The sequence below is a fragment of the Panthera onca genome, chromosome E1 (assembly GCF_046562875.1).
Source record: "Panthera onca isolate mPanOnc1 chromosome E1, mPanOnc1 haplotype 2, whole genome shotgun sequence".
NCBI classification, from domain to species: domain Eukaryota; kingdom Metazoa; phylum Chordata; class Mammalia; order Carnivora; family Felidae; genus Panthera; species Panthera onca.
In genome coordinates, this window is record NC_138352.1 from 45,845,844 (window position 1) to 45,871,201 (window position 25,358).

A 25,358-nucleotide genomic window follows, 5' to 3' on the forward strand; every position below is an offset into this window, starting at 1 on the left:
GCTCTGATGTGGCCGGCAGTGTGGGCTGGACCCTTCCTCCTCTCTTCTTGTCCTGGGCAGGGTTTGGCCCCTGGAGCCCCCCCTTGCCCCCGAGGGTCACCTGCCTCAGTTAACCCGCAGTGTCTGTAAGGCCCCGAGGGCTCAGCTTTCTCCGCAGCGCACTCCGGAGAAGAGACCTGCCGCCCGCAGGGCAACCTCGCCCACCTGCTGCTTTGCTCTGCTCAGTCGCCTTCCTGTTTGCCCTGGGGAAAATCCCTAGCTCCTCCGCAAAGGAAAACTCCAAGGCAAAAGCCAGTGTGTGGCGGAAGCTTACCCAGATATCCAGAAAGCTTCAGGAGTGACACTGACGGGAGGCTGCAGGGAGGTGCAAAGGCCCGTAGAGATCTTCCCATTCAAGGACCTCTAGCTTTCTTTCCCTTACTCCCCAGCAGTGTAGGACTACCGCCCATGCCAGGGAACTCCCAGCCCAAAGAGGAAGCTGGTGCCCTTTGCAGACAGGGCAGTTCTGAAGGTTAAAAGGTTCTTTGTTGTGTTGAGCCCATAGGCCTCCTTGTGGCTTTCACTCACATTTTATTCTGGGCTCTCAGTCACCCAGGCCAAGGCCACCGCTCTAACCCCTGCTGCCACACATTTGAGCTCAGTCTGGAGGAACAATGCAGGTTCTCCCTGCCCTCCTATAAACAGGTTCTCCTTCACCCCCAGTTAGACCAAGGTAAGACAGCGGGTGATGCTCTTCATACATACTGTTTGGATGTGGGCAAACCAAGCTGATCCTCTAACCCTGGCTCTGTGCATTAAAAAAAACAAAAACAAACAAACAAACAAACAAAAATATATATATACTGTATATTATAATATATATGTAATATAATATATATATTTAATGTTTATTTTTGAGAGAGAGAGAGAGTGCGAGCAGGGGAGGGGCAGAGAGAGAGGGAGACACAGAATCTGAAGCAGGCTCCAGGCTCCGAGCTGTCAGCGCAGAGCCCAATGTGGGGCTCAAACCCACGAACAGCGAGATCATGACCTGAGCCACCAGGCACCCCTAAAAAAATATTTTTATGTAATCTCTACACCCAGCATGGGGCTTGAATTTACAACCCCAAGATCAGGAGCATGCTCTACTGACCGAGCCAGCTGGGTGCCCCAGTGTTGTGCATTTTTTACTGATAGGTGTGTAACCCTCAGGTGTGTAACCTGGGACCTTGTTAGAAATGCCAATTCTCAGCCCTACCCTAGACATACTGAATCAGAGACTCAGGGAGTGCAGCCCAGCAATCTGAGTCTTGTGTTTGGGAACCACAGTGCCAGGCCCCTACCTACTACTGGCTGCACAGAATTACCTGAGTAGCTTAAAAAAAAAAAAATCCTGATGCTCAGTACCCTATATCAATTAAATCAACAGCCATGGGGTGATTTATTTTACAGCTCCTCATGTAATTCAAATTTGCAATCAAGTTTGAGGACCAGCACACTGGGCAGTCTGGTAGTGTTTCATATTAGCTCAATTAATCTGACCCAATAATGGCCACTTTACGGATGATGAAATGACAATTCAGAAAGTAACTTTGCAAGGTTGCAGAGGTAGCAAGGTGTGAAGCCAGAAACACGGTCCAGGGGTGCCTGACTCCAAATGCTGTTCAAGGTGTGCTGTGTGGACCCGCAGCATCAGCATCACAGAGCACATTAGAAATGCATGCTGTGGGGCCCTACTCCAGATCTACTGAATCTCAAACTGGGAGTATTTTAACAAGCCCTCCAGATGATTCTGATACATGCCAAGTTTGAGAAGCACAGTTCCACAACTTGCTACTCAAAATTTGGTCTATGGACCGGCACCATCTGTATCACCTGGAACTTGATAGAAACACACAATTTCAGGGTCTACCCTAGACCTACTGGACTAGAATGTCCACTTTAATATATATATATATATATACACACACATATATATGTAATTTTTTTTTTTTTTTTTTGAGAAAGAGAGCAGGGGAGAGGGGGAGAGGGAGAGAGAATCTGAAGTAGGCTCCATGCTGAGCATGGGGACTGATGTGGGGCTCGATCCCACAATCCTGGGATTATGAGCTGAGCTGAAATCAAGAGTTGGACGCTTGACCGACCGAGCCACCCAGGTGCCCCTAGAATGTCCATTTTAATAAACTCTTCAGGTGACTTGAATGCACATTGAAGCTGGAGAAACACTACTCTAGAACACCAGTTCTCAAACTTGCTATATACATTGGAATTCTTTTTTTTTTTCAAGTTTTTTAAATTTTTTTTAGTAATCCCTACACCCGATGTGGGGCTCAAACCCACGACCCTGAGGTCAAGAGTTGCACATTTCTCCATTGCTCTTCCCAGCCAGGCACCATGTACTGGAATTATTGCTGAAACTTGGGTCCCATTCCCAAAGATTCTGATTTCATTGGTTTGGGATTTAGCCTGGGAATCAGAGTGTAAAAGTGCCTCAGGTGATTCTAATATGCAGCAAAGTTTGAGAACCATCCACTCTTTTGCCTTTCAGTTAACTGACTGAAGGTAATTGTATCCAGAGAGGGGATGTGGGGAGAGAAGGCAAAGAAAGCGATCCAGATACACCTGGAAAATGGAGATGCACAGCAGATGAAGCCTCTGCTCCGTGATGAGTCCCTCTGGGCCAAACAGTGTTTATAGGACCTAGGAGGGAGTCAGGCTGGGCCAGGCAACCCCCTCATCCATCTGCCCTCACATGCCAGGCTCGTCTACAAATGTTGGGCTCCTGGTATCCACAAAGTGATCCTTGGAGAGTGACCTGCTAAAGTGCTGAGCTGGGCTGTCTGGAGTCTGGTCCAGCTAGTGCCTCTCCTCCTTGCTTCAGTGTCCCCAGGGCTCAGCCCCAACTTGAGAGATCATGGGTCTGAAGAATGCTGTGCCCAGAAGAACTGGCCTGCTTATTACCAACCTGGAGTCTCAACCCTTCCTCTGTTCACTTGAGGCACCTGGTAGGGGCCTGAGATTGGAAGAAAGACAGGAGGACAATTTGGTTTGCAGAAGGCAGAAGACAGGCAAGATACAGGATGATGAAGATGATGGCTGCTCATTGAGTGCTTATTGTATGCAACTTTTCTGGGGAGCTTTACATACATTATTTTACATAATCCCCACAACTATTATATGAAATCAGTATTATTATTTGTATTTCACAGATCGGGAAACTGAGGCACACATGCCCCTCAGTAAGTGGTAGTACTTACTACCCCGGCAGCCAAACTCCAAAGTTGTTACCTAAACACTAAGCTATACGCTCGGGCGGGGGAAGAGGTGGTAAGAACTAGAACCTCGCCATAGACAGGATCTGCCGAACACAGAAAGTTCTACCTGCTTAAAAACATCTCCATAGTGTGATGTCTGATCCAACAGTGTGCTCGGACGTCACCTATTAGCATTCTTTATTTGGTTTTAAAAATGATCTTAGCATTCCCATTGAATGGAAAATATGCTATTTAGAGAGAAGCACATGAACTCCTTTGCCCATTATCAGAGCATAGATTAATTTGTTGGATTAGCTGGCTAGGCCAGCTGGAGGAAGATTTAGAAATTTCTGGAGATGGGGGGGAGCGGGTAGGGAGCAGGGCGGGTGGTTGAAACGGGGCTGTGTAAATCTACTGCCACCTGGTGGTCATCTCACAGAACTGGCCATTGAGAGGCCAACACCGTTTTCCCAGAAGGAAGTGAGCACCTGTTTGGCCAGAGGCCAAAGAGACAGAAGGGAATTTACTCTATTTGCATGGTTATATGTTTTGCAAATTTTGTAAAACAAAGATATTTTTGTACTTTTTTTCTTAAAAGAGCCACTAAGATTATATAAACCTTAGGCCCTACAGAGCCAGCATCTACCCTGTCATTTCTAGAGATTAAAGAGTCACAATTCTTTATCAGGTCAAGAGGATTATTCAGGGGACTCTGAAGTGAAGGGCTGTAAAGCTCAGTACAAACTCAGCTGGCTATGTCCTTGCTACTCGAAGTGTGGTTCTGTGGATCCAGTGACCAACTGTCCTGGTTTTCCAGGTCTGCGTGTTCCTTGGATGCGGAAATCTCAGTGCTAAAACTGGGAAAGTTCTGGGCAAACTTAGGCCAGTTGGCTACCTTACCTGCAGGTTAGCAGCGCTGGCATCGGCTTGGAAGAAGACCGTTAGAAATTCAGAGTTTCAGTCCTCACCCCAGACCGCTCGAGTCAGAATCTGAATTTCCCAAGATCCGGGAGGTTCCAGAGCATATTAAAGATAGATTTGCTCTGCCTTCCACAAGAAGAGGGGGGCCCACACCAGCCTGCAACATCTGCCTGCAAGGGGCTCATCCTCTGCTGGGAAAGCTCCAGAGTGATTCCAATTGGCCTTTAATTCTAATAATAAAAGGCCAGATTGTTGCTTCAGGCCCAGCTGGCTCCTGTTTCCTTGGCTACAAAAGGAGCCACAGTGATACAGGGCTGGTAGCGGCATAAAGTGCTTTTCTTTCCTCTGCTTGAACTAGATTCTTGTTGGGGGTAAGACTGTTTGCTGAAGAAATGAACAGGCAGCTGTGTGAACATGCCTTGCAAATTGTTAGGTGTGACTTAATTGTAGGTGTGATTTAATAAATTGTGATTTGTTGCTCTTAAACGTGCAGTGGTCAGAAAATGTTATTATCATCACTCTTATTTATTGAGCCTGTACACTAGGCACTGTTTTAAGCACTCGGCAGATATTAACCCACTGACTCCTCATAAGAAGGCTACAGGGTGGGTGATCCGATTATGCCCATATCACAGGTAACGGAGCTGAGGCCCCGAGGTTTGTAAACTGGATCTACCTGTCAGTGGGCCACAGAGGATAGCCAGGACTAGAAATGACCAGGTTCTTGGAGGAGTGGAGGGTTATCCCCATTCAGCCACAGCTTTTGCCCACATACCCATAGCGTGTCTGAGGAAGGCCTCCAGAAAGGAAGGCCGGGGTGGCTCCCTCATTTGTCCTAACTTGGCCTGATTCAGCCATGCTGTTGATGACAAAACTTTCTGAGAGCCACCTCTGAGCCAAGCAGCAGCCCGGGCGTGGGGAGGCAGAGATAAGACAGCCAGTTCCTGCCCTCAGAGAGGCCCAGTTAGACAGACTCAGACCAGTGAACACAGTTACAACACCACATTCCGAGAGGGAAAAGCTTAGGGAGCGAGGGAGCAGAGTCTGGCAGAGTGTGCGCTGCGGGCCAATGTGCCCTCCTGGCTGACCCTCGAAAGGAAGCGGAGGCGTGGGCCTCCGAGCAGGTGTGGGCCTCCAACCCACGCGTGCCAGGAGAGAGAGCACACAACAGCCTGGAGGTGGGAGACGACGCTCCGGCCTCCTCTTTGCACATCTCCCCCGCTGCTGCTCCTCCCCCTGGTCCCTGTACTGTGTATTGAATGTATACTATTGTTTTCCTCCTCTTTTGAGGCGAGCAGCTAATTTCTCCCTGATCCTGGCTCTCTGCCAAAGATGGGTAACGGTATTCATGATTTCATCAATACGCTGGGATTTTCACTCACCAAGGCCGTTCTGCCAACGGGGATGCTTCTCCACTTTTTGTCTGACAAATTCCCAGGCACTACTTAAATAAGGGTGCTATTTATAAAGACGTGGGCAGAGTGTAGGGAAGCCACAAAGGACGGCCTAGAACCTATGGCCAGTAACAGAGGGGCACAGTTTGCTGAGTCTCGGCCTTCAGGGGCAAGGGAGGGAACAGTGACTGGAACCCGGTGAGAGCTCTGTGTGAACAGGTTGCCCTGTAGAGCTGTGACTTTATGTTCCTGCACTGTGCGTGGAGGGAGCCAGGGGAATAGAGACTACCTTCACTCTCCTCGTTCCTTCCATTCCCCTGCCAATGCCTCCCACCGGTGGTACCTCCTGGAACCCAACTGGAAGCAGAGGGCCGTGGTTGCGGTTCCTAGAAGTCAGCCTCCCGGGGAACAGAGCAGGGTGAAGGAGAGCACAGAGTGCGTGTGCACCTGGCAGGGCACATGGATGCTGTTCAGCCAAGTACTTATCAGTCAGTGTCATGGGGCTGAACAGTGTCCCTTCAAAATTTGTATGTTGAAGTCCTAACCCCCAGTAGCTCGGGATGTGACTGTGTTTAGAGATAGTCTTTAAAGAAGTATTGAAGTTAAAATGCAGCCATTAGGTTGGGCTCAGGTCCAATATGACTGGTGTCATAAGAGCACACAGGCACATACAAAGGGAACACCATGCGAGGACACAGGGAGAAGGTGGCCGTCTGCAAACCAAGGAGAGAGGCCTCAGGAGAAACCCACCCTGGCAAGTTGATCTCGGGCTTCTAGCATCCAGAATAGTGCGAAAGTATCTTTCTGTGGCCTAAGCCACCCAGCCTGTGGTACTTTGTTGTGACTGCCCTAGCAAACTGATATAATCCACATGCTATTCAACATAGAAGTTCTCAGTTATGAATTTGCCAGTCTCCCCCACTGGATAGTCAGCTTGTCCCGGACTCGGCACAGGGCCAGGCAGGTGCTTAAGCGCTTGTGAGCTGGACGGGATCATTTAACAAGACAATGAAACAATAAGGCAATTTATGAAATATCATCAAAATGCTGCAGTCCCAGGTGGCAATCAGGACACAAGAGCAACAGCGATGCTGTAACTGCCATCAGACTTGTTACTTACCAGCTCTTGTTTGGTCTTTGCAGAATGGTGGCTTCTACTCTTGCAGCAAGCTACGCAGGTAGTGGATACTATTTAGCGGGCACATCTAGCGGGGTCGAGCAGGGTAGCGGAAGGAATACGGCCTTTTGGAGAGTTGACAAGTTCTATTTCCTTCTGTGTGAGATTTGTCAGGACGTTACCTATGGCATCAGGTAGCTGAACAATTGAATAGGACAAATCCAGATTGCTGCTGCAGTGCAAGGCATGAGTGCATCAGCCCCTTGCAGCCTTGAGAGGTCCTGGTGAGAAGACAGAGGCCTCTAATGTCCAGTTTGCCTGCCCCCGGCTGCCCCACAGCTTCCTCCTTTTCATGAATGAGTACTCCCTTGGGCACACACTTCCTGTTGCAGGGTCAGAGGGTTCCCAATTCATCCTGCTGTCACATCCCCAAGGTCTTCCTATCTACCCACCAACATTCCACTCTCTCAGTCACAGAGGCATTAAATAGGATGCTGAAGGGGAAACTGCAAAGTTTATTAATTCATTTTGAGAGAGAGTATGTGCGTGTGCGCAAGTAGGAGGAACAGAGAGACAGAGAGAGAGAGGGAGAGATTCCCAAGCAGGTTCAGAGCTGTCAGCGCAGAGCCTGACAGACTCAGGGCTTGATCCCACGAACCATGAGATCATCACCTGAGCCAAAATCAAGAGTCAGAAGCCTAACCCACTGCGCCACCCAGATGCCTCAAGGAGGGGAAACCTGAAGGGCTCAGAAGAGGAAGTAACTTCCCTAAGAAGATCTAGAGGAGAAATTCCAATCTTGCAATTCCTCCCCCACTAAGGGTTTGGGTCCTTGGCTCTCCTCCCTGAATAAATTCTCCTAATTCTTTACCAGTGGTAACTGCAGTGGCCTAAGGGAGCAGGCCTGAGTGGGAGAAGGGAAGTGTGTCTGTGGTCTGGGCTGGCAGCTAGCTGGGACTTGGACAGAATTAGAAACTCGTTATGAGGCCTGGGAAGACTATATTTAGTTGGGAGTATGTTTGCTCGACCTAGAGCAAAGCCTTCCAGACCTTCCTAAGACTGGGAGACTGGAGTGTCTCTACACCTGGCCCAGCAGCCAGCACTGTGCTCTCTCTTCCCTGTGCCACAGGGCCCTGCAGCAGCCATGAAACCCACCTCTCAGGTTAGCCCTGGGCCTCAAATCCCTCCTCTCCTGCCCCTGGGGCCAGTTTTGGCTGACCTCATAGGTCTACCAATCTCCAGCTTGAGACATAGCTAAGGAGGGTTGTGGGTTTCTGGAAAAGGTCCAGGCTGTGTGGGAAAGCTGGCTCTGTCAGTTAGGTGTCTGACAGGTTACTTCACCTGCTATGGCCTCACTTTCTCATCTATAATAAGGCTAATAATAGCTACCTTCTGGTTAGGTGTGTGGATCCAAGACAATACAAACAAACAAACAGTAACTGCTCCTGAAACATTAGTTTCCTCCTCCTCACCAGCCTCCCATAGAGTGGGAGTGCTCTGGAATGACCTGCTGCTCTTTCTGGCTGACAAAGATGATAATGGGCCCGGGGAGATATTTTGTGTGTATGCAATTCAAAACATTGCACTGGATTAAAAAGTTCAAACACGAATAAAAACTCTACCGATCAAACTCTGAAGGAAATATAAAGAAAAAATGCTGTCTTCTCTGGCAGTCTCACTGGAGATAACCAAGGTTCACAGCCTTGTGGGCCTTCTACGTAGTTTCTATCTTCATAGAAACACAAACGCATGTACAGGTGTTTTCTTTTTTCTTTTAACAGGTTAGGATCCCACTAAAAGATGTTTCTCTGCAACTTCCCTTTTCATTTAACTCTAAGTCATGGGCATTCACAAGTGGATATAACTTGTTCATTGTTAACAGCTGCATAGGATTGCATGGGACACACGAACCATAATTTTCCATTTGATTTTTTTCCTCCACTGCAGTGACGATCCTTGCACAAACATCCTCATGAAAGAAATTGTGCTTTCATTTCTTTGGGGTACTTTACCCGAAGCACGATTATTGGACCAATAAGTAACCCCGAGAGGCTACTTTTCCCAGATTTTTGGGTCTCCGTCTGGGAATTTGTTTCGTTCACTTTCGCTTTGCCAGCCCCACGGAGGAGCGAGCCCGCGACGCCTCCCGCGGAGAAAACACTAGTTGCCGGGCGCATCCCGAAGGGAGCAGATGCAGGAGGCACTCCAGGGCCTAAGGACTCACGGGGCGCGCTGCACAGCAGGGCACGGAGGACAGACGCTTGAGCTTTAGTGTGACCCCAGGCCAGTGCCTGCCCGTCCCAGTGTCACGCCAGGCCAGTGACTGCCCGTCCCGGCCTCGGTTTCCTTCTGCGGAGTCTGTGGCTCCAAGCAAGATAAGGCGCAGTTCGGGCCCAGCGCCAGCGTGACCTCTATCTGTGCCTTTACGTGTGTCCTGGCCGGGCTGGTTCCCCGGACGTAGGCTGCGCCTCCCTCCTTCCTCCCCCTCGTCTTCCCTCCGCGCCGCCCCACCTTCCAGACTGGGTGGCTCAGCAAGGCCAGAAAGGGTAAAGCAGTCACCAGCGTGAATCCCTCCTCGAGATCGGTCATTTATTGCTTCTGCCCGGCTCTGGCCGGCTTCCTTCCTTTCGTCTCGGCTATCGAGTGCTCGCGTCTGAATCTGGCCGGGAGCCGAGGGCCGCGCCAGTTCGGCCCATCCTTTGCTTCTGCCTGGCTCGGCTCTCCGGCTGGGGCTGCGGAGAGGGCGCCGCGATCCTCGGCTCGGCCAGCAGCCTACGCCCTCTTCGCCGCCGCGGGCGCTTCCGGTTCCGGTAGCCGCTGGCCGTGTGTATCCCAGGCGCCTGCCATGGCGGGGAGCCGGTTGCAGACGGTGGGGAGCGTTTTCTCGCGGTGTGTGCTCGGAGGCGGGGTGGGCTGGGGGCGCCTCCCCGGGTGGGCTGGGGGCGCCTCCCCCGGGATGGGGGCTCTTGACCGGTCGCGCTTTTTCTGGGTGGGTGTGAGTAGGGCGAGGCATTCTCCAGAGTGCGGAGTGGGAGCCGGGGGATGCCCTCTCGTGCTGTCCGCCGTCTCTGAATAGGTGTACTTGACATCACTCCCCGAATGTACCTTTCTCGTTCAAGATTGCACCTCTCCCCCTGCCGGGGTGGAGGTCTCTGGGAAGAGGAGGGGAGGAAGATGCTGATGGGCCCAGGTGGAGCCTCTATTTTCCTTGACTGGACGGGGATGGGGGGAGGAGGCGTGGGACGCACCTGAGAAAATAGAAGGACTTAACCCCTGAGCGTTGTTAGGTTGGTTTTAGAAAATGGAAGTATCTTACCTGTAGGTGGGGAACACCCGTGCTGCGGCCTCCTTCCGGTTCTGTGTTTCGGACTCCGCAATCCCACTGATCCCCCAGGCTGTGACTAGACTGATTCATGGGCTTAGACGGGCTATTGTAACTGGCTGACCTTCGTTATTTTCCCTTCCTTAAGGACTCGGGACCTGATTCGGGCTGGGGTGTTGAAGGAGAAGCCCCTCTGGTTTGACATATATAACGCTTTTCCTCCACTGAGAGAGCCGGTCTTCCGAAGGCCCCGCCTGAGATATGGCAAAGCCAAAGCTGCCATCCAGGACATCTTGTACCCCGAGGATCGGATTAGAGCGTGAGTGCAAAGCCCCCGTGGTGGACAGGAGGCAGCGCGATTTCAGAAGGAAAGGTTTGGCTAGCAGTCGGGTGACTTGCAGGAATTGAGTCAGGGCTTTCCCTGTGGAGAAAGTCTTGAATATCTAGCCTGGTGAGGGAACCAGTGCCCCTCCCACATGTGAGAGAAACAAGTTCTGGGCAGTAGAGTCTGGAGCTCAGCAACGGACTGATCGTTGCAATTATAGCTGCCTGTTTCTGTGCATGGATTAACACTATGCTAAACCCTTAAAAACATTCTCTCATTTAGGCCTTACTTTAACCCTACAGTATTTTGTCTCCATTTTATTCATAGGACTATGGGGTTCAAGGAAGTGAGCTTGCTGAGAATTCAGTGGAAGAACTTTTTCCCTCAAATGTTGATGCCAGTTTTTAGTACCTAGAATTTGTAGGATTCTGCTTCTCTTAAATATTAAGATCAGAGATTGTACTTTAGTCAATTGAATATATACACCTTATTCTTATCTCTATTTCTGGTTATAAGAAAACAAAACTTATAAAGTCATTATATTCTCATTTGAGGTCCAGGCCCCTTTCTTTTGAGGAATCTCCTCTCTACCCCCCTCCCTGCCCCCAACACTCCTTGAGGTAGTAAAACAAGTATGTTCTGCTCTACTTGGAAATTTTCAGAGTAGGACATGAGATCTTTGGGGGTATTAAATACTTTGACAGCACTTTTCTGCGCAGGCTCATTGCATACACTTGGAAGCATTTGGCAGTTTGCAAGGCCATATTGCAAATGCACATACCTTGAGCTAATAGTACTGTTATTATGAATCTATTCCAGACTTGCATAGTGTACTAAGAAATATTGATAAAGGTAATCATTGCAGCACTCTCTAGAGTAGCAAAGGATTGGAAACAGAAAAGTTCAGTGATTTGAAATGATCTTTAAGAACTATTAAGGAGGGGCGCCTGGGTGGCTCAGTCGGTTAAGCGTCCGACTTCGGCTCAGGTCATGATCTCGTGGTCTGTGGGTTCGAGCCCCGTGTTGGGCTCTGTGCTGACAGCTCAGAGCCTGGAGCCTGTTTCAGATTCTGTGTCTCCCTCTTTCTCTGACCCTCCCCTGTTCATGCTCTCTATCTCTGTCTCAAAAATAAATAAACGTTAAAAAAAAAAAAAAAAAGAACTATTAAGGAGAAGAGGCAAAGGCTTAATTAAAGTTATTTGCTCTTAGCTTAGAATATGAATTGCCCCTTCTCATTCTGAGGTGGAATCCACCAGTGACAACAGGAGTTGAAATCTGGGGTTCTGTCTTCCATAGAATTTGTCCCTTTGTCCTCAAATGAATCACTTTAATTAAAATAACTTAGTGATCTTTGTCTTGCTCTCTCAGCTAGAAGAATTTTCTCCAAGACTCAGATTTGCCCTTGGATAGTTAAAAATATTGCATGGAGAAACTCCTTTTATTTCCTCTAGAAATACCTTTCCTGGTAAATACCTTTTTATTATGAGTGGATATTTTAGTTGATGTCTTTGATAAAGATTATAACACCATAAACAAATTTAATATAGTTCAAGCCAGGGCAATAGAAATATTCTTCAATATTTGATTCTTTTTGGGCTGAACATAATGCCTAGTAAGACTCAAAATAAACTTGGTGAATGAAACAAAAACAAAAAAAAAAAGGAGAAGAGGCAAGATGTACTAGAGTGTTTCCTGTCCTTTGGGTTAAATTACTCAGCTTGGAACAGGGAAGGATAGGTGTGCATATGCTTATATGTTAGGAGAATATTCTTGGATGAATGCAGAAGAAACAGATTGGTATTGATTCCTGGGAGGGTACTGGGGGTGGGAGGAGGTGAGCAGGAATGTCACTTTCACTGGCTACCTTTTTGTAACATTTGTTATATTTACCATATGCATTATTTAAAAAAAAAAAAAAAAAAAAAAAAAAAGCTTCTGCTTAGCCTAGTAATTTTTCTTTACTTTGCTCTTGGCCGTGATCTGTAGTTGGAAATTTATATTGTGTTGTTTGTATTTTCTAGGAAATTTTATTCGGCCTATGGATCTGGTCAGAAAGCTTTTGATCTGTTCAATCCAAACTTCAAGTCTACCTGTCAACAGTAAGCCATCTTACAGGTCCTGTGTTGGTTGTTGTTGTTTTTTGGTTTTTTTTTTTTTTTTTTTTGTAAGGAATTTAGTTCCCAGTGTGAGGAGTTTCATTGAATTCCACTTGAGGAAAAAGATGTTCCTGTAGGCGGACCTGTTGAGCTGCTTGATGTTGTGTACATCTTGATGACTCTCCATGCACAGACCTAAGATGTGACTGCTTGGAATTCCAGGTTTGTGGAGAAGTACATTGAGCTACAGAAGCTTGGAGAAACGGACGAAGAGAAATTGTTTGTGGAAACAGGAAAGGCTTTATTGGCAGAAGGTGTCATTTTAAGACGAGTAGGAGAAGCAAGGACTGTGAGTATTTTGTTATTAAAATTGTTGTTAGATTAACTGCCTGTTCGTTAGAGGTTAAAGGAAGGCTTGGTTTTCCTTCCCCATCCTTGGTTTATGTCCTTGAACACCGGGTCAAATACTGGTAGATTAAATATACTGAAACTTGAAAAAATGTATACACATACACACACACACACGTATATGCACTGAAATTTTGTGATAATGACTGCTGCTTGGAACAAGTGAGTTGTCGTTAGGACTTTTGAAATTATGGTTCTGTAGAGATTTTTATCATGGGTATTGCTTGTTATAATAGAATCTGACCTGGAATATAAATGTTCCGTTTTTGACTCCGTGATAGAATGTGCTTAGTCATATAGCTTCAGCCAGTCAGTGGACTGAAAATGACAGCATCTGTGTGACATATTTCTGTCTGGTCTTTTAAGCAAAAGGCAGGTAGTCACGTTTCCTGGGAATCTGAACCTTCGGATGTGAAATCCCAAACAGTGTTGGAAAACAACAAGCCTCTGCCGGAAGCTCTACAGGGCCAGCATATGGAGCCGTCGGAGGAACAGTCGAAAGGTCTCTCACCTCCCTGACGAACGTGTATACTGACATCCAAACTGTATTCACTGGATGAATGTTGAACTGTTTTTAACAGTGGAACTGTGTAAATGTTTCTTGATCTCTAAGGCATTATGTTTGCCTTCTTTCAGTTCCTATTTCTAGGTTGTCATAAAACTCAGTTTCATGGTTTGAATGAACTTTTATGTTAGGATGGTATTAAATAAAGAATTCCCTGGCTGCTTATAAAGTAAATTTACTTTAAAATTGTAAATAGCATAAGGAAACCTTTGTAAGTATTGTTTGAATGAGACTCGTTCTGAGTAGGTTTGCTTGGATTTCTGTGTTAACGTGTGGGTTGGCTCTATTTGATCCTCTGGTGTCTTTTTTCCATCAGGCTTTTACTTGTGCATGTGGTATGTTCCCTGGGCCAACTGTTTCTGTCTGCAGATAATCTTTACATTTTGCTCTAGAACTATCTTGATCTTCAACTTGAGAGGCTAAGCTGACTTGTGCTTTGTAGTAAGAGTGAGAATCTGTCACTGACGATGGACAAAGGTCAGAACCATAACTTTAATTTCATAGATTGAGTGTGCTGGAGACAGTTAGCATAGGCCTGAACATAGTAGTCTGCTCAGTAGAGATTTGAGTGAATAAGCGATTACATCCAGCTAAAGACTGAACTCAGAGGACCTCTCTGTAGATACCTGGATTGCCAAGAGGGGGCCAGCTAATTTAGATGCTGTTGTCCACCAGTGTTCACCTGCCTCCCTGGTGGTGTGATGTGCTTACACGACCTTGTCAACTGTTCTGCTTTCTTCATTTTCATATCTTTTAGCGAACATGTGAAATATTCCTTTCAGTTTGTAGCCCTTTTATTTGTGATCAGGCCAGTGGTTTTCAGCTACTAGTAATAAGCTGCTTCATAAATTGTTTATTTTATGTTATTTTATTTATTGTTTTTTAATGTTTATTTTAGAGAGCGACAGACAGCATGAGTGTGGGAGGGGCAGAGAGAGGGAGACACAGAATCCAAAGCAGGCTCCAGGGTCTGAGCTGTCAGCACAGAACCCGACACGGGGCTCGAACCCACTGACTGGGAGCAGTTTTCAGCCACGCTGCATCCTCCTGCCACCTTTATCGCTGTTTGGCAATTCCTCTTGTTTGGGAATGCTTTACTTTTATTTTATTTACTTGTTTATTTTTTAAGTGTATTTATTTTGAGGGGTGGGAGGGGCAGAGGGAGGGGCAGAGAGAGAATCCCAAGCAGGTTTCACTTTGCCAGTGCAAAGCCTGACACGGGGCTTGATCCCACAAACCGGGAGATCTTGACCTGAGCTGAAATCCAGAGTCAGATGCCTGACTGATGGAGCCACCCAGGCGCCCTGGGGATGCTTTACTTTTAGATGGGAAAGTAAATCTCATCCATTCAACAACCGTAGACAACCAGTGAGTGCCAGGCCTTGGGAGGAGGGCTTAAGCAGGTGGAAAAGATGATCGTGCTCTCAGAGGAACAGTTGGAGAGTCACTCATTATTTTTCTAAACCTTAGGTTTCTGGGGTTTAAAAGGCAGTTTCTTTGCCATAGTGATGAAAACATTTTTAGAAAGTTGTTGCATAATTTTTTTTTTTTTTTTTCTATTTTAGAGAGAGAGAGTGAGCCGAGGAGAGGGGGCAGGGAGTGGGGGAGAGAGAATCTTAAGCAGGCTCCACACCTAGGGTGGAGCCTGACATGGGGCTTGATCCCACACTCCCTGGGATCATGAGAGGAGCTGAAACCAAGAGTTGGACGCTCAACTGACTGAGCCACCCAGGAGCCCCTTCACGTACTTTTTTAAAAAAACTATACATGCACATGGTTCAAGATTTAAAGGTAAAACGCTGGTCTCCTTTCCAAAACCTGTTCCCAGCCACCTATTTGCTCCCTCAAGGCCACCATCATCACCATTCCCTGTTCAGAAATATTTTGGGCATATGCATGGCGACACTATGCTTGCCATCCTGCACCTCATTTTCTCCCATCCTCTGTATGGATGCACAGTGATTTAGTGAGTGCCAAGGTGAACAAAAGTGGCTGTGCGTTTTCTTGTGCTGTAAACAGGCCAGTGTTGCTGTGGGTGCATTCTTAGCAGTGGTGCTGCTGGACTCGGGAATAGCTCGTCTTTACTTCTGATATTGCCCTGCATGGAAACTGCTCAGTTCTACGCCTGCCAGCAATATAGGGGGATGCCTGTATCCCCACATCCTCACCAGTACATTCCAGTCTTGTTAAATCAGGCAAGGATTCTTCCGTGAGGACACCCTAAGCCTGATAGAAGGGAGAGAGACTAGCCCTTATGGCAAACTTCCTTTAGGTTGAATCTCAGTGGTCAACACGGTGAAAGTCGTGAAGTTTATCGGGGATTTCAGAGCTCTTCCCCACAGTTGTGGGGGCAAAAGCCACCGTCGGGTCCCTATAGGGATGTTTGGAGAGAATGGAAGTGTGACCTCATTCTTGCCTTAAAGAGCTTTAAATCCAGCTGGGAGACCAGAGTGACTTTGGAAGCCATAAGATGAACAGGAATCCTTTTAAATTATGATAGAAAATTACAGTAGAGCTGGGGGGAGGAGCCAGGTCTGGACCAGTTCAGGAATATGCACAGAGGGCCTTGCAAGGTGGGAGCAGTTGGAGAATGCATGCTGTCTCCTCTGCCAGGAGTGCCCTCCCTGCCACCACGGTCTTCAGAAACTGTACCTTCACTGCCATTTCCAAGTGATGTCTGCTCAGAAACGTTAGCTGATGTTCAAGTCAGATCTCAAGTCCCTTATGGAGTCCCTTCCAGGCCGCACTCATGCCCATCATTCAGTCGGCACACCTGGCCCGCTGTTTACAGTCCTTGCTTACCTGGTTGTCATTCCAGGGTTCCTCTTTCTTCCTTTCTCTAACCCTTCCTCTCCCCTCCCTTCCCCTCCCCTCCCCTCCCCTCCCATTCCCTTTGTTTTTCTTTTTTTTTTTTTTAATTTTCTTTTTTTCAACGTTTTTTATTTATTTTTGGGACAGAGAGAGACAGAGCATGAACGGGGGAGGGGCAGAGAGAGAGGGAGACACAGAATCGGAAACAGGCTCCAGGCTCCAAGCCATCAGCCCAGAGCCCGACGCGGGGCTCGAACTCACAGACCGCGAGATCGTGACCTGGCTGAAGTCGGACGCTTAACCGACTGCGCCACCCAGGCGCCCCCCTTTGTTTTTCTAGCAGTTTTTTCTTCTTTTAATGTATATTTTTTTTTGAGAGAGAGAGAGCCCAAGCAGGTGCCATGCTGTCAGAGCAGAGCCCGATGCAGGGATAAATTCACAAACTGTGAGATCGTGACCTGAGTGGAAATCAAGAGTCAAATACTTGACCAACTGAGCCGCCCAGGAGCCCCAGGGTCCCTCTTCCCATCCAGAGTGTAAACGAGTGTGGAAATTCTTACTTGTACCCACTAAAGCATTAAACAGAGCTTTTCTAGAGCAGGCCCTCCATGTGGGTTTGCTGAACTCAAGCCAAGAAGGGTCCACGTCCAGGTTACAGTGCAGTTTACGAAGACAAGTTTGAAGATCCGGGACTAGCTCTGGTTCCTCCAGTTTTTGCTGGTGTGACCTCGTGCCTATCGCAGTCTCAGATTACAAAATAGGGGCAATGTTTGCCTCTTTGGCTTCTAGATCGTGTTGTGGAGATTGAGACAGACTGTAAAGCTCACCTGTAATATTACAGATGCTTTCATTACTCTTGAGGAGTAGTGGGAAAAGGTTTGAACAGATAGGCTGGGATCAGACCACGTGGCCCCAATAACTACTCAGAGTTGTTCCGTTGGCTGTAAGAAAGTTTGAGCAGGAGGTAATGTAGTGAAAGCAGCGTCAGGTGGAAGGAAGATTTGCTCAGATGTGATGCAAAGAATGGGATTGGCGGAGCGCGCAGGGAAGGGAGAGGGAGGGAAGAGGAGGCCCGTCAGACTTGGTCTCTGCAGCCATCCCAGTTGGAGGCGGGTTCCAAGGTCACAAACCCGAGTGACCAGAGGAATATGTGCCTCACTAACAGGCAGCAAGGTTGGGAAGAGGGTGGTCCTCAACACACTGAGTTAGGGGGTGATGCTGCATCATCCAAGTGGCAGATAGAGATGAGTTAGATGTCTGGGAGATGGGGAGGAAGTCCCTAGCAAAGGGTAAAGGTTGGAGGTGGGAGAATGAATGAGCTCTCCAAGGGGAGGATAGAGAGGTATGGGATGCTGGGGGCTGAACCAGGTGAATCCTCTTAATTAAAGGACAGAAGGGACAAGAAAGCCAACAAAGGCAATAGGTCCCACATCTTCCATCGTCTACATAGCAAGACTTTAAAGTGGTTTTGGATTCATAAAGTTTTATAGAGTTCTTCATTTCCTTTTGTTCAGCAGGCCTGATTCTTGATCATGTGTCCTTAAAAGGCAAGCCCTAGTGGTTTTCTAATTTTGTGTAATATTTAGTGTCGTGTTTTCTGATAATGAAAGTGGTTTTACAGAAAAATCAGTGCTCCCATAGGATTCCTGATTTTATTAAAATGATAGCCTTCCCTACACGTAAATGGTGGCTTGCCACTTAAAACATCCTACAGCTTCTGTGGCTCAGTCAGTGAGGCTTCTGACTTCGGCTCAGGTCATGATCTCACCGTTTGTGAGTTCGAGCCCCGCATCAGGCTCTGTGCTGACACCTCAGAGCCCGGAGCCTGCTTCAGGTTCTGTTTCCGTCTCTCTGCCCCTCCCCTGCTCGTGCTGTCTCTTTCTCTGTCTCAAGTGTAAAAAAATAAAATAAAAACATAAAATCATTCAAGTGGAAGGGTAAGATTTTCTCTGAGCCTAGCACTTCTGCCCTTGGGAATCCAGACAGGCACACAGCTATGACCAAGTATGGCTCTGAACTGGGCTGTCAGTTTTCCTGACCGCCAGGGCACTAGGGCATATGACATGATGTGGCTCTGACAGGTGCTGGTACTGCCTCAGAGGCATGCGGAGCTGAGAATGAGGAAAGGTGAGTGTATGTGTGTGTGCGTGGGCCGGGGCATGCGATTATGACTGTTCTGGGTCTCCATGCTCCTGAGCTCTATTCCAGAACAGCCAAAAGGTAGAGGACTGACTGGCGGGGTTGGTCACGTGTTTTGAAGCTTGGCCGGTGCTCAGTGAGATGGATGCCTGAGCAAGTTCAGTGGGCCACTTGGGGTCACCTTGAGTGGTGGAGGAAGGGCACCTGCCTTCCCGTGGGCAAGACGGGAAATGGCTTCCGTGTCACTCCTAGGGTAGTGCTCCGTGGGGCATCTGGGTCTGTGACTGGGTGAGTCTGGTGCTGGAGCGGTTTCTGGGGAGATGCCAAACGCAACCGTTGTTTCCTGTTTTTGCTACAGCACTCAAATGAAAAGGTTGCTAGGGGAAGGCAAAGGAGGCGGCAAAGGTGAGTGCTACCTCTTCTCCAAGATGTCGCCAGCATTGACCTCTCCGGCCAGACGTATCACAGGAAGAGGACTTTTGCTGAATGGTAGCTGACAGTGAAATTACGTTTTGGATATAGTTTTAGTCTCGATTGATGCTTTTCTTGGACTGGAAGTTAAATGTCAGTCACCTGACCTTCTAGTTGTTCCGTTCTTTTAATTAAAAGATGGTTCTAAGCAACATCCAGTAGTGGTCTATTTATTATTTATCAAGCATTTTCCTTCCAGCAGTTAGTGAAAGGTCAGTGGCTTCAACGGATGCTTTGTTTTTGGTGAGTAGCTTAGATGAAAAAGATATACAATCAATCTCTGCTCCCTCCTGTTTGCTCACGGGCAGGACACTGTTTAATAGTCATTGTGGCATTTAGATCGCAGCCCTCTGAAACATGCAGAAAAGTGCATGTGTATCCCTTGCCGCTGAACATTTCTCCAAAAGTAAACATCAGGTTGTGATTATGGTTAATAATGAGATATTGATTGTTTGAAAATGTCACCGCCAGGGACCATTGGCCCAAGAACCACTAGGTGGCGCTGCGCTCATGCTGCTCAGCCACAGTAATTTTACTACCTTGCCTTTCAAGGTTGGCGAGTGTCCTTGTAAAATACCGTTCTGGCTGAGATTTAGGAAGCCGAGGTCCTCGGGTGCCTGGGATAGGGTAGAGATGGGAGCAGAGAGGCCACAGGACAAATGACAAAAGCCTGCAGGGGGAAACCGACACTGCGCCATCATGGGAGCCGGAGAGAAGAGCGCTAACTGTGCGGAGCCCCTACAGACTGCTCAGATCAGTGTTTCCTAACCTTCTCCAGTCAATGACAGAATCTGCGAATTTGCTGCGGAGGTCGACGGGAGAGCAATGCAGGCAGTGTGGGCCAGTGGAAAAAACCCAGGCCTTGTGGAGTCAGACCTGGGACGGAAGCCCTGATTGATTGCTTTGTCTTGTGCCATTAGGGGAGTTGGTGAATAACTTGACCCTCGGTTCCCTTGTCTGTAAAGCAGGGGTCCTAACATCTCCCTCATCAAGTTGCTATGCGGGTTAAATAAAAGCAGGAACAAAGTTCTTGGCACGGAGTCAGTCTTCCCTCTCAGTGCTTGGAAGGTTCTCAGCAACTGTTGCTTCCCACTGGGTGGAGGCGAATGTGCATTATATTAAAACAGAGAAAGAACAAAAAACTAGGATTGTGTACCTTTTCACCAGCTACTTGTCTAACCGCTTCTCTTTTCTGGGCCCCTCCCCACAGCAGTTGCTATCTCTTTTATCTCCTTCCAACCTTCTAGCGCCAAACCAATCAATCGGCCAATCAATCAAACAATTATAAAAAAAAAAAAAAAAGGAGGAAACTAACGAACAACCTGGGAACTCGTCCACTATTGGAGCTTACCCAGTGCTGGTAGGTTTCACTGGAAAACTTGCCTTTTTTAAATTATTTTTAAGGCAGAGAGACAGAGAGTGAGTAGAAACCAACGTCTTAGTGGCCTTCCTTCTGTTTCTTCTTTCCTTCCTCATTGTTGCCCCCCTCCGCCCTCCTCGCAGTAGACTTTGCTCCCTTCTTCCTTCCCCCTGTCTCCCCAGATTGTGGAGGGAAGCCAGAGGTCACTACCTAGAGGTCCAGCAGAAGAAAATGGCTCCAACCTCAGAAGACATTGTTTCTGGGGTCCAGTGCTGCTAACAGTTGGGGCAGGAGTTTCTGGAACTCCCTCTGGTCCTCCTCCCAGTGAAGGACAGGGGGGATGTCAGGGTTGAAATGGTGGGTGGCATGGGAATGAGGTCTGGAAAGCCAGGAAGATCTATTTATGTCCTTCCCACTGTCCTGTGCCCCTCTCACTCCATTTGACTTTGGTTTGTCTGTAGGTGGGCCGTGGGGCCCCTCCACCACTGCTCACCTGGGATGCTAGGCTAGAGGACACCAGGGCTGAGGGTGCCACCGAGGTACCCGACCGAGGCAGAGCTCTGGCCTCTCTCCTTTTTAGGTCTCAGTCGAAAGAGCTGGGTTCCAATCGTGGCACTGCTGCTCCCCGTGTGACGGTGACTTCGGGCAAGTCACTTAGCCCTTCTGAGCTGCATTCAGTTCCAGCACAGGGTCTGGAGCCTGATAGATCCTTGAAAGTGTGCTTGAGTGAGTGAATGAATGAACAAATGAATGGTTTCCCTGACTACGGTAGGGACACTCGTACTTGCTCCAAGGATGTTTTGGGGGTGCAGAACCCAAAGAAGGTGCTGGTTGCGGCAGAACTTTGTAAACGCAAGCCTTCTGCAGTTACACAAAATAAAGATGCCGGGTGGAAGAAAATGGCTATGGAGCTGCTGGGGCTGGGCTTCCCGCCTGAGGAGAGCAGAGCCCAAGACTGTGGACTCAGGAGAGGAACGGCAGCGGGGAGGGTGACTGGTCTAGTCTCTGCTTGCTGAGGAATTCTGCAGGAAATGCCGGGTTGTTCTTCAAACCCTCTCCTCCGTGCTTTATTTCAATCCCAAACATGCTCGGGATTATCTCTTGAATAGTAAACACAAAGACAGTTGGATCCTGGGCTTTATCACCCGCTTCCCTTGGCTCCTGCCAGGTGAGGTGAACCGGCCCTGCTCTATCTCAGCAGCAGAGGGTCACGGCGCCCCTGCCCTGCTGGAATTCATCCCTTCTTCCGGCCTGGCCCCCTGCTGGGAACCTAGTTCCCCTGCCCTGGCATATATGTCACTTTGGCTCCTCAGGGCTTCCAGCCCCTTAAAGGTATAACTCAAGGGCCGATGGGCTTGTGTTACCACTTCTGCCGCAGCCCTGAGCTGACTCAGCGCCAGCAGGGTCTCCCTTTTCAGGCTGGGAAAGCGTGGGCTCAGTGCCTGGCTCACCTCAGTGAGCATGCATGAGCCTCGGCTCCTGGTTTCCGGGTCCAGCCACACTGCCGGGGCCCCTGAGGTGAGAGCAAGAGGCAGCCAGCTTAATCCCAGAAAGTTTCCAACCGAAATCCTAAGAAGGCAAAGCTGGTCTTTGGCCACCCTGCCCCATCCCTAACTTTCCTACTTTTGGTTGTGAGAGAAGAAAAACGGGCCGTGGGAGACAAGCCAGAAGAGTAGGAGGGGTCGGGTAATCTGAACTGCAGGCAGGTAGAGGGTACCAGAATGTTCCACGGTCCTGCCGCAGTCCAGCCCTGTTTCTCCTGGCCTTCTCCAATGCCGCGTGTTCTCAAGGTTGGAGCTGTTTATTCCTTCCCTTTTGATTATTGATCGACACACCTACTGTGGCTTTTTGAAAAGAGCCACTTTGTTGGGGGCGCCTGGGTGGCGCAGTCGGTTAAGCGTCCGACTTCAGCCAGGTCACGATCTCACGGTCCGTGAGTTCGAGCCCCGCGTCAGGCTCTGGGCTGATGGCTCGGAGCCTGGAGCCTGTTTCAGATTCTGTGTCTCCCTCTCTCTCTGCCCCTCCCCCGTTCATGCTCTGTCTCTCTCTGTCCCAAAAATAAATAAAAAACGTTGAAAAAAAAAATTAAAAAAAAAAAAAAAGAAAAGAGCCACTTTGAATACCTGTAAAAGTCAAAAAGGTCAAATTTAGGAAAGTCTCAAAGAAGGACTTAGTTCCCCCATGCAGTTGTCTTATAATTAATAACTATGTTATAATATTATTATAATAGAGTTGATTATAGTTGTTATATAATAATATTAATGAAGTTAATTAATATTATAATTAATGTCAGTGGAAGATAGATGACAGATACTTGTGGCTCAACTGACACACACCTTGCCAGGCCTCCAAGGGGTTACTTTAAGGCATAAAGGACCTGAACGTACTTTACTGTCGTGTTGAGAATAGAGCTTTCAGGTATAATCAAGATTTCTTATATATGAGAACCCAGTGACCCGTAGGCAATGTCTGCCTTAAAAAAAAAAAAAAAAAAAGAACTGAGTGTGCCTCCATTGTTAACTGACACTGAAAAATAGCTCCTTCAGCCCACAACTGAGGCAGGAGATGGCATGGGACAGCAGCCGGGGACCTGGATGGGACTCCTGGAGACCCCGGGCCGGCCCCAACTCATCCCACTCGTTGGCCCTGTGAGTCTGGAAAGTCATTCAACCTTTTTGGCCGTTTGTAAAATAAGGAGGTTGAAGTACAAGGCCTTGGAAGCCCTGATCGTTGGGTCTGTGGGTCCAAGAAGAGTTGCAGTGGGAGAGAAGGCGCCTCCCAAGACTTCAACTCTTGCCGCCTTAAAACTTTGATGGTGGAAACACTTATGACAGTAGAGAGAATGGTATAATCCTCCATATGTTCATCATGTAGACGTAACCATTATTAACATTTTTTTTCTATTTGCTCTCTCGATCTTTTCCAAAGATTTTGCTTATCCATATATTTCTTATATTTTATATTATTTTTATTTTTTTAATTTATTAAAAAAAAATTTTTTTATGTTTGTTTATTTTTGAGACGGAAACAGTACAAGCCGGGGAGGGGCAGAGAGCGAGGGAGACACAGAATCCGAAGCAGGCTCCAGGCTCCGAGCGGTCGGCACAGAGCCCAACGTGGGGCTCGAACCCACCAATGTGAGATCATAACCTGAGCCCAAGCCGGACGCCCAACTGACCAAACCACCCAGGCGCCCCTATTTTTTTAATTTTTTAATGTTTATTCATTTTTGAGAGACAGAGACAGAGTGCGAGCGGGGGAGAGGCAGAGAGAGAGGGAGACACAGAATACAAAGCAGGCTCCAGGCTCTGAGCTGTCAGCACAGAGCCCGATATGGGGCTTGAACTCATGAACCGTGAGATCATGACCTGAGTTGAAGTCAGATGCTTAACCGACTGAGCCACCTAGGTGCCCCAGTTTTCTATTTTATTTTTAGAGAGAGAGAGAAAGAGCACATGTGAGTGGGGGAGAGGGGCAGAGGGGGAGAGAGAGAGAGAGAGAGGGAGAGAGAGAGAGAGAGAGAGAGAAAGAGAGAATCCCAAGCAGGCTCCATGCTCCGCAGTGGAGCCCGATGTGGGGCTTGATCCCACAACCCTGGGATCATGACCTGAGCCAAAATCAAGAGTCTGAGCCACCCAGGCGCCCCATCTATATTTTAAAGCAAGTCCAGACATAACCTCTCTCACTCAAGGCTTCAGCTTGCTTCTCTGAAAAATAAGACCTTTTCTTACATCAAGACCATTACCATTATGAAGCCCGACAAAGTGGTAATTAACAGTAATTTTGTAATGTTACCTAATCGTCAGTCCATATTCAAATTTCCTCACAGTGCCCTGAACGGGCTCTCTGCCTCCTCCTACCTCAGCCTGTCCCTGGGGCCAACCAGGGTTAACTATTTTCAGTTTGGGTGCTTCTGGTGATTATCTTCGCACGTCAGTTTATACCCCCTACTGCAGCCAGTGTGTCCTCGCTTTCTGCCATGATGGAGGAAGGTGAGGCGAGTTAGATTCTCTCTTCCTTCCACTGTGGTATTTCCCCCCTTTAGTTCATCTGTTATTCACACCTATTAAGGTTCTGTTTCGAGTTAACTGTGTACTCCCTTCCCCCTCAAAAAGATACGTTGAAGTCCAAGCTGCTGATACCTGCGAGTGTGACCTTATTTGGCATTAGGGTCTTTGCAGATGTAATCGAGTAAAGATGAGGTCGTGGTGGAGTAGAGCAGGCCCTAAACCCAGTGACTGGCATCCTTGTAAGGAGAGAGAGCTTTGGAAACAGACACTCACAAAGCGGGAAGACAGCCTTGTGGAGACGAAGACAGAGATTGGAGTGGTGCAGCCACGAGCCAAGGAGGACGGGGGGTTGCTAGCCACGATTTTGGGGGAGGGGGGAGCTGGGAGAGCGAGGCAGGAATCTCTCTGGAGCCTCCAGAGGGAGCACGGCCCTGCTGACATCTTGATTTCAGACTCCTGACCTCCAGACTGTGCGAGAGAAATTACTGTTGTGTTAAGCCACTCCATTTGTGGCGATTAGTTCTGGCAACCCCCGGAAACTAACACAGTTCCTCTACTTTTGGAACATTTCCGTAAGGGAAAACTTGGTTTTCCACCTTCCTGTGCAGGGAAAACCCTCCTCCCTACTGCGTTCCTTCCCATGACCCTCCTTTACCACCCACATAAAACACTTTATTTCTGATCACCAAATGTGGCGGGGCGAGGGTGGGGGCGGGTGTTGTCCCCTCAACAAGCAATTGTCTGCTACACCAGCTTGGTGGCTTACAATTTCCTTTCATTCTAACACTACCCAGACGTGGTGTCAGATCCCACAGGTTAAGGGCTCAATCCCACAAAACTGCCCCTCAACCCACATACACACACACACACATGCACACGCACTTCTGATGCCAGTTGAAAGTCTAGGTTATCACCTACACTTCTCACCAACCGGCTACCGATTGCATGTTCCAACGACCTTCTCCTTGGGTTCGATTGATTTGTTAGAGCAGCTGCATCAGGGAAACACATTTACCAGTTCATTAAAGGATAGGACGCTGGACACAGCTGAATGTCCACACGGAAGAGATGCATGGGACAGGTATGGGGGAAGGGGTGCGGAGCCCCGATGCCCCCTCTGGTTGCGCCACGTTCCCAGCGCCTCCCTCCACGTGTCCACCAACCTGGAGGCTCTCAGAACCCTGTG

At 48.2% G+C, this 25,358-nt stretch overlaps 1 protein-coding gene across 3 annotated transcripts; it reads left to right on the forward strand.

The window, feature by feature from the left end:
- The first annotated feature begins 9,401 nt into the window (after positions 1-9,401).
- On the forward strand, positions 9,402-18,956 carry MRPS23 (mitochondrial ribosomal protein S23). Of its 3 annotated transcripts, XM_060646508.3 has the most exons (7): positions 9,402-9,554; positions 10,136-10,306; positions 12,334-12,411; positions 12,631-12,757; positions 13,183-13,318; positions 13,698-13,858; positions 18,690-18,956. In XM_060646508.3, the coding sequence occupies exons 1-6, from the start codon at positions 9,511-9,513 to the stop codon at positions 13,802-13,804; spliced, it is 663 nt and encodes a 220-aa protein (XP_060502491.1). In that variant the 5' UTR covers positions 9,402-9,510; the 3' UTR covers positions 13,805-13,858; positions 18,690-18,956. The 3 variants fall into 3 exon arrangements, with proteins under 3 accessions (XP_060502491.1, XP_060502494.1, XP_060502493.1); XM_060646511.2 differs by lacking the exon at positions 13,698-13,858 and having other exon boundaries at positions 9,421-9,554; XM_060646510.3 differs by lacking the exons at positions 13,698-13,858; positions 18,690-18,956 and having other exon boundaries at positions 9,421-9,554; positions 13,183-13,672.
- The last annotated feature ends 6,402 nt before the right edge of the window (positions 18,957-25,358 follow it).

Excerpts from the sequence above, each read along its gene's own strand:
- MRPS23 (XM_060646508.3), top strand. The coding sequence starts at position 9,511 with ATGGCGGGGAGCCGGTTGCAGACGGTGGGGAGCGTTTTCTCGCG. Across the intron at positions 10,307-12,333 it reads CCCGAGGATCGGATTAGAGC|GAAATTTTATTCGGCCTATG; the intron begins GTGAGTGCAAAG and ends TGTATTTTCTAG. Across the intron at positions 12,412-12,630 it reads TTCAAGTCTACCTGTCAACA|GTTTGTGGAGAAGTACATTG; the intron begins GTAAGCCATCTT and ends TTGGAATTCCAG.